At 38.2% G+C, this 8,333-nt stretch overlaps 1 protein-coding gene across 1 annotated transcript; it reads left to right on the forward strand.

Moving 5' to 3' along the window:
- Positions 1–476: 476 nt before the first annotated feature.
- Positions 477–8,111, forward strand: LOC126767271 (dorsal-ventral patterning protein tolloid). Its single transcript, XM_050484856.1, has 12 exons — positions 477–725; positions 832–1,211; positions 3,382–3,486; positions 3,556–4,477; positions 4,622–4,820; positions 5,721–5,982; positions 6,075–6,280; positions 6,418–6,780; positions 6,856–7,142; positions 7,256–7,436; positions 7,535–7,797; positions 7,899–8,111. The coding sequence occupies exons 1-12, from the start codon at positions 477–479 to the stop codon at positions 8,109–8,111; spliced, it is 3,630 nt and encodes a 1,209-aa protein (XP_050340813.1).
- Positions 8,112–8,333: the final 222 nt, after the last annotated feature.

Here is an 8,333-nt window from a genome sequence, read left to right on the forward strand (position 1 = left end):
CGTGTGTGTGCATTGAATATTGTGTTAGTACGATCGCCTGTGGCATTTGTTACTGACACTACGCGCTGCTGGCAAACAATTCCACTGGCTCTCGTTCCCTTTTAGCTGTTTGATCTTCACTTCGTTTCAGAATATTTGGTACCAATGATGTCCATGGCTACATGCGTGAGTCTGTATGTGCGTGTGTATCTAAGCTGTGAGACAGAGAATACACACACAGTTAAATTTGATCGCGGATCCCTAAAAGTGCTCAGTGAGACATTATTTGCTGTGCAGTACGGTACTCGGTTACTCGACGCGATTGCATTCGAACATTTGCGCATGCGCAAAGGAGCATAAGTACGGATACGTGTTCAATTAATTATACAGTGATCAATTTGTGGACTAAATTATATTTTCAATGTATTGTGAAAAGTGATAAATAAATTTAAAGAGGCTTAGTGTGAAAATTTACGTAAAAAAATAAAACCGCCAAAATGGTTTGGTTGCATGTACGACAATATCTATCATTGTTGTTTTTGCTATCGCTAACTGCAGTTCCCAGTAGCGCCAAAAATACACATTTACATCAGCGCAAACGTAATCATCCTCGCTATTTAAGTCGTCAACAAAAAAGCGAGCTAGCCCGCCAATTGCTTCTCGTTGATGGATTGCAGGTGGAATCAGAAGGTTATTTCGACGTAGTAGAACAACCAGAGCAATTTATTGAAATCGATACGCAAATCGTAAGTAAAATACTTATATTACCGACATAATGTTACAGCACATATTCGTATATGAAATCGCCCTTTACCTTCCATACGGCATTCCACGACATTTAAATATTTTTAGGCGCCAGAAACCAAAGGCAAACACGGCGCCATTGAACCGACTCATCTAAAACATTTGCTTGATATTGCCGCCGCTGAGTCGGAGATGTCAGCGGCCATTGCAGGCGGCGACGAGGAGGCGAAAAACGTCTGGAGTCGCGCCAACGCAAATCGGCCGGCCTTCCTTTTCGACAGCGGCGCTTTGTCGAAAATACAATCGAATACAAAAAGTATAAACACCGATGATGGAGGAAATTTTTTCTACGAACGCAACATTATTACCGAAGAGCCGGGAGTATCGCTGGCAAAGCTTAAAACAGGCCGCCAACAAAAGAACACAATGAAGGGAGACGACACAAGCGGCATCCCACGCCAGCGGCTACAGAGCTTGGCATTTCGAAGGTAAGTTCAAAAGGAAACCAAAATTGATGCGAACGTACACACAACTATGTGTATGTATGTATGTATATTTTTTGGATTGTAGTCGTTAATGCTATCTTCTCGGCGCATCTGCGTTCTTTAGTAGACTGAATGTGATTTGACCGTTGCGTACTTTAGTAGCAATATGGTCACGTGCCTTCGATACAAATATTCCGATATAAAACTACGCAAAATATTGATTAAAAAGCTGGCAAGACCTTAATAACTTTTCACTTCCGTTATATGCATCTGAATTTAATAGCAATATTTATTATGTTGTTGTTCGAAGAGTGGTACCCGTTTCTGTTAAACGAAACTGGCCCCTGCTTTGCGATGCGCAATCACTTTCATTATTATTAATTCACCTACCTGTCGCACTATGTCAACCTAAACACATGTAATACACCTGCATCCTTTCGGTCTAGTAATCTTACAGTCCAGCGTAGTAGAGCAAACAGGTAGAAAACTAGTAGGCAGTCTAGAAATCCCTTTTGCAACTATACGTGCATTCACTGTCGTTCCCTCTTTTCTCTGTCTCTGTCTCCTCTTCAAACACCTGCGCCCAAGCACATTTGGGAATTTCCAAAGAATTTCCTCAATTGCCGCTGCAGCCACTTGTCTTGGACAAAGCAAGGTGAAATTTTAATATTCCATTGTATTAAAATAGCCGCGGCCACACCTCCAAGTCTATTGCAAATTCTTTCAGCATTGACACGCAAAATAAGAAATTCAGGTAGGCTGTAGAAAACACTCAAGTGGCCGCACGTGTTAAAGGTTGACACTTATAATAACATCCTCTTGTGTTTAAGCGTTTCGGGGAAAAATCGGAGAACTATCGGAGTATTTCAGTACTACATAGAAGTAGCAGACATTTTTGAAAAATGTAAAATGAGATTTACATATACTTGTTATGGTTAAATGCTCCCTTCGGCCGGTCCGATAATATACATATATAATATGTAGCTTACAAAGTGGAAGCGAATATTTTACCGATTTATTTTCCAACATAGCTAGATACACTTGGCTTACCGATGCTGTGGTCTATTGGGAATTTAGTCTGCAAGGACAAGTTTAACTAGATCTTTAGAGAGATTTATTACTCACTTCATTCTTTACAGATTATACTCCCTCAGCAATGGTTTTGTCTGGAATATTCCAGGCCGTGACTGTCAATTCATTGGATATTTTCATTCGCTTGCATTAATCAGAATGATTTTGACCAAAAACACCATCTGGTTCCTTCTCATCACTGCTAGTTTTACGTTTTCCGTATGACATAATTTTGCTATTTAAGGGAGTAACTTCTCAATTTAGGCCTTTCCTTTTTTATAACTAAACGAAATCAAAGTTAATTTAACAAAGTACCTAATCCTTAATTCTTTTTTTTTTAAGTAAAACTTTTGGTCGAAGATCTGTTGATTGGAGACGCTGGCTTAGTATACCAACGGGGTGAAGAAGAGTGAAAGAATTTACTCTCAGTAATACATTTTCTAAAAACTATTTTCCTGTATTCAAGTAAAATTTCTTTACGACCAGTAATAGCAATTTGGAAATTAAGAAAACTCAGATATTGACCTATGTATATATGAGGTATGAATTCAAGCAGATGTTTTAAAATCCGAATATTATGTGTGTGAGTATTGCCCCGATTCCATCCGTTTAATGCAAGAACATACGCTGTTATCAGAAAGAGATTATTTCTGAATTTCATACGTATTGACCGCTAGATGTGGTATTGTGAAATCCACCAAAAGCGTGCAAATATTGTATATTTTTATTAGGTGCAGATTTCACTAGGGTCCTAATATTTGGTGTCTGGGCCCTTGAAATGTTATATTCCAATTTTTATTCTTGTTCCTATAAAGCCTTTTCATACCATCGTGGTTATGAAATTTCGCACCTTTAACCGTTATATGGAGAGTGAGCGTAGTTATTAACTGATTTTGCCCAGTTTCACAGCGTTTGAAGAAGCGCTGAATTGACTTCTTCTTTGCAAGTTTGGTTGAGTTGGCTTCTACAGTTTGGAATATATAATATACATTATAATTTATATTGAACCATAAAGGGGGCGGGACCATCGATATACATATATACATATATGTGTAGAATATATATTCCGATTTAACATACTTGTCACTCAAATTTATTATAGGCGATTATTTAAACAGCTAAAAGGCAGAAAGATACCGGTCTATCAAAAGAAGCTTCACAAGCGACGTACTCGTATTTTTCAATCTCCCAATGAAGCGAAAAGCAGGTAAACAAGTTCTGTAAGCCTCTTCAATCGTTGATTGTAACAAATTACTCAATATTACCTTTTTCACAGGCACTACAAGGTCAAATCTAATGCTAAGCATACCACAAATTTATACTCATTCAACCAGATCAGAAACACTCCATTTTTAAATATAGAGTCCCGATCGCGGCGTGCAGTTACCGCTAAAAAGGAACGCATATGGGATTATGGTGTCATACCATATACCATCGATGAGATATTCAACGGGGTGCACAAAGCGCTCTTCATGAGAGCCATGCGCCATTGGGAGAATTCTACATGCATTAAATTTGTAGAACGCGATCCGAAAATACATCCCAATTACATACATTTTACGGTTAAGAATTGTGGTTGTTGCTCGTTCGTGGGCAAGCGTGGTTCCGGACGACAGGCCATTTCGATCGGTCGCAACTGTGAGAAATTTGGAATTGTCGTGCATGAATTGGGACATGTTATAGGTTTTTGGCATGAACACACGCGCACCGACCGAGATAAGCATATAACTATCAATAAAGAGAATATCATGAAGGGGCAGGAATATAATTTTGATGTACTCTCACCGGAAGATGTTGACTCCCTCGGTCTGCCATATGACTATAATTCAATCATGCATTACGCAAAAAATACTTTTGCCAAGAATGTTTATTTGGAAACAATACAGCCGATAGGCTTATCGAAGACCCAACACATTGAGATCGGTCAAAGATTACGTCTGAGTCCAGGGGATATAACTAAGGCGAATAGATTGTATAAATGCAGCACTTGCGGACGAACATTTCAAGAAAATTCTGGAGAGATAATTTCACCACATTATGAATACTCACAATTTTCGGCCATACAGGTCAGTAATGTGATTGAAGATAGTGGCAGCGGTGATTACGAGGTCAGTGATTTTGAGAAATCTCTTGAGAAATGCGAATGGCGTATTACAGCAACAAATGGGGAGCGAATCATTTTGCAAATTCACCAAGTGGTAAGCAATAGCTTCAGTAATACTGACTTCAGAACTCGGTTAACAGCTAAGGTGTTAATTATGAGCACGTACCTAAATACATACATATACATATGTAGATATGTATACTTTACTTTATATTACAATAAGTTTTATTTTTTGTAGCATCTACTGCAGTCCACTGACTGTTCTGTGGATTACTTAGAAATACGCGATGGCTACTGGTATAAGTCTCCTGTTATTAAGCGACTATGCGGCAATGTAACGGAGGAAACGGTTAAGAGCAGCTCCAGTCGAATGCTCATCAATTATGTCAATCAACATGCGGTTAGAGGATTTCGTGGATTTTCTGCTGATTTTGAGGGTAAGTCCTGAATAAAAATTGTATTATACAATTTTACTATCAATGCAAGCATATGTCACAACAACCATAACCATATTTGATTCACCCTTTTACTATATCTATAAGTACATACATACATATGAATGTTTGTTAATGGGGCTATTGTAATAGTCGAAGCGATTGTTTACACGTGCTGCATTTTCATGTTCCATTTAGCCTTTGAGGCCATAATTATGCTTTTCCCCATTGCAAAAAGGTCGAAAATGAAAGATATATTTTCCGCTTATTCAGCTAAAGCGTTATGTGCACCGAAATTTACTCTTGTAGTATTCCACAGATGTCGCATAGACCTTGGCCTGCTCTATTGAGTGTGCCCGTGTATGCACCGCATTCCTGTTTACACACCTACAAATACCATTGTGCTGACTATTAGCAATTAATTTTTTTATTGATTTCTACTTTTCACCGATTTAGTCATCTTTAAAATTAGAAAAATAGTAAATTTCATATTATGATAAAACATTTTTTCCTTTTGGGGAAAAACTCCCTTGCTGCAAAGTAATGACTCGACAAGTTACAGCTAAGCTGTACCAACTTATTCAACGGTCAAATGTTGTACTCGTGCTAGCTCAAATGATACGCCCTATTCAAGACTACAAGTGAAATTACTAAAACGAAATTGAGTGATTTTGGACCCGATCAAAAAACAAACGCTCAAAGGCCGGATACTTATTATTTTCCACATTACACTCTAGTAAATTCATATCTTTTGTTAATTAAATTAATGAAAATAATTAATTAATTGAATCTGTGACCAAGCATTTGCGCTTCGATTTTAAAAGGAAAAGTCTCCCTAGACAATATAAAAGAATTTTAGAATGTAGGCATAGAACTAATGAGGGTTTTATTTCGGTTACTCAGTCACATGCGGAGGCGATATTTTTCTCACCGAAAATAGACGTATCGACTCCCCCAACTATCCACTGGAGTATCTCGCGGACCGAGAATGCATTTGGCGTATATCAGTACCTGAGAACCGCCAAGTCGCGCTGAAATTTCAGTCATTCGAATTAGAAAATCATGATAACTGTGCTTACGATTATGTGGAAATACGCGATGGCAAAGACGTTGATTCTCAATTAATTGGCATTTACTGTGGATATATTTTGCCACCAAATATCAAGTGAGTACAATTGTTGGCCAATATGTATGGTAAATATAATCCGCACTGTTAATCATTACCCGCTTTAATACGAATTTTTATTATTCTCCCAGGTCCAATTCAAACCACATGTACATAAAGTTTGTATCCGATGGTTCGGTACAAAAGGTTGGCTTCTCTGCAGTGTTCCTACAAGAGTTGGATGAATGCAAATTTACCAACCATGGATGTCAACACGAATGCATCAATACTTTGGGGAGCTATCAGTGCGCTTGCTTTGCTGGCTATGAGCTGCAAGCCGATGGACGTACTTGCGAAGGTTTGTTTGCTTCGGATTATACACAGCATTTAACATAACGAATACTATGTAGACATATTGAAAAATTCTTTGCAAACCTCATATCTTTACTCCTAATTATTTGTTCTGTATAGCAAAATTAATTTTTTTTATTTCAGATGCGTGCGGCGGCATTATCAATGCCTCCACTCCCAATAGCACAGTTCATTCACCATCGTTTCCGGATGTGTATCCCATATCGAAAGAGTGTGTTTGGGAGGTGGTAGCACCTCCCAACCACGCAGTGTTCATTAATTTTACACACTTCGATTTGGAAGGCACGAAATATCAATACACTGAATGCAACTATGATTACCTATTGGCATACTCTAAGTTACGTGATAGTCGTCTGAAGAAAATCGGTATTTACTGCGGTCAAGAGCTGCCTCCAGTTTTGAAATCCGAACATAACATAATGCGATTAGAATTCTATTCAGACAAAAACATTCAACGGACCGGCTTTTCGGCAAATATATTAATTGGTTTGTAAACTTTAATATTATATATAAACCCAACAATATTGTTCTTGGTAAAAATTAAAGCTTTTCGCTAAACAGATTTTGACGAGTGCAGCATTGACAATGGAGGCTGCCAACATTATTGTCTGAATACATTTGGTTCATACAAGTGCAGCTGCCGCAATGGATACACTGTCCACGAAAACCGACATAATTGTACCGAGACAAAATGCAAATTTGAAATCACCAGCCCCAAGGGGACCATTTACAGCCCCAACTTCCCAGACGAATATCCACGTAACACATACTGCTTTTGGCACTTCCGCACCGTTTTAGGCCACCGTGTGCAGTTGACATTTCACGAATTCGAAATGGAAAATCATCAGGTGAGTAGAGCCAACGAAATACTGAACCAGTTAGTCCATCTACCAACATCTCAAGATCAATTATTCTTATTTTTTCATTTTGTTTTATGCTCTGATTGTATGCTGGTCCGTAGGAATGCTTTTACGATTATGTCGCCTTATATGACGGCAAATCAGAGAACAGCTCGACATTAGGCATATACTGTGGAGGACATGAGCCATATGCAGTGGTGGCATCCACAAATGAAATGTTCATGGTCCTATGGACTGATGCGTCCCTGCAGCGTAAAGGATTTCGAGCGACATATTCAACAGGTGAGAAGTGATGCTCTGTGAAAGTCACCATTTAGTTAACATTACTGTTACAGTTATACTATTTTAGATCATTTTAAAGTTTTTGTTTTCACTTTTAGAATGCGGCGGTTATTTACGAGCAACAAATGAAACGCAAGTCTTTTATTCACATCCGCGCTATGGCAGTCGAGTCTACAATCGTCACATGTATTGTAATTGGCGTATACAAGCTGATTCTGAGAGTAGTGTTCAAATAAAGTTTTTGCACTTTGAAGTTGAATATTCGGATCGTTGCGAATACGATGCGGTGGAAATAAGAGAAGAAATTTTTGAAGAGAAGTATATGCGGAACAGCAATCATGGACGTTATTGTGGCAATAGGGTAAGACTAAATTACGATTAGGATAACTAATACAAACATACAAATGTATATCCTCTTTCAATTACTCTCTCTCCTGCTTTTGCTTTCTCTTTCATTTCCAGAAACCGCCCACAATAACATCTTATACCGATACCTTACTGATGAGATTTCAAACGGATGGCAGCACCTCTTTGCGTGGTTTCGCTGTTTCTTTTGTTGCCGTGGAACCGCCGGATGAGGACCTCATAGACGATTTAGGTGCAGTTACACCTTTTCCTGGTTACATGCGCAGTGTGTACTATGCTTCAGATACAGGCAGCGATTTCGATAATTAACTTCTGGGATTACCGAGTGCCTATGTTTTATGATTTGGTTCTTTGTTACAATTAAAGATTAATTTATACTACATTTATTAAAAATCAATAAATTTAACTTAGTAATTATGTATATTTATTAAGACGTATACATATACTTATAAGTACGTCATATACATACATACACATATAAGAACATATATGTAAATACATATATGTGACCTGGTCTACGGAAAGGGGGCT

The sequence above is a fragment of the Bactrocera neohumeralis genome, chromosome 2 (assembly GCF_024586455.1).
Source record: "Bactrocera neohumeralis isolate Rockhampton chromosome 2, APGP_CSIRO_Bneo_wtdbg2-racon-allhic-juicebox.fasta_v2, whole genome shotgun sequence".
Lineage (NCBI taxonomy): Eukaryota > Metazoa > Arthropoda > Insecta > Diptera > Tephritidae > Bactrocera > Bactrocera neohumeralis.

What these genes read in the sequence shown, in the direction of transcription:
- LOC126767271 (XM_050484856.1), top strand. Translation starts at nt 477, where the DNA reads ATGGTTTGGTTGCATGTACGACAATATCTATCATTGTTGTTTTTGCTA. An exon ending in CGATGGACGTACTTGCGAAG is followed by an intron (nt 6,281 to 6,417) that starts GTTTGTTTGCTT and finishes TTTTTATTTCAG; the next exon opens with ATGCGTGCGGCGGCATTATC. An exon ending in TCGAAATGGAAAATCATCAG is followed by an intron (nt 7,143 to 7,255) that starts GTGAGTAGAGCC and finishes GCTGGTCCGTAG; the next exon opens with GAATGCTTTTACGATTATGT.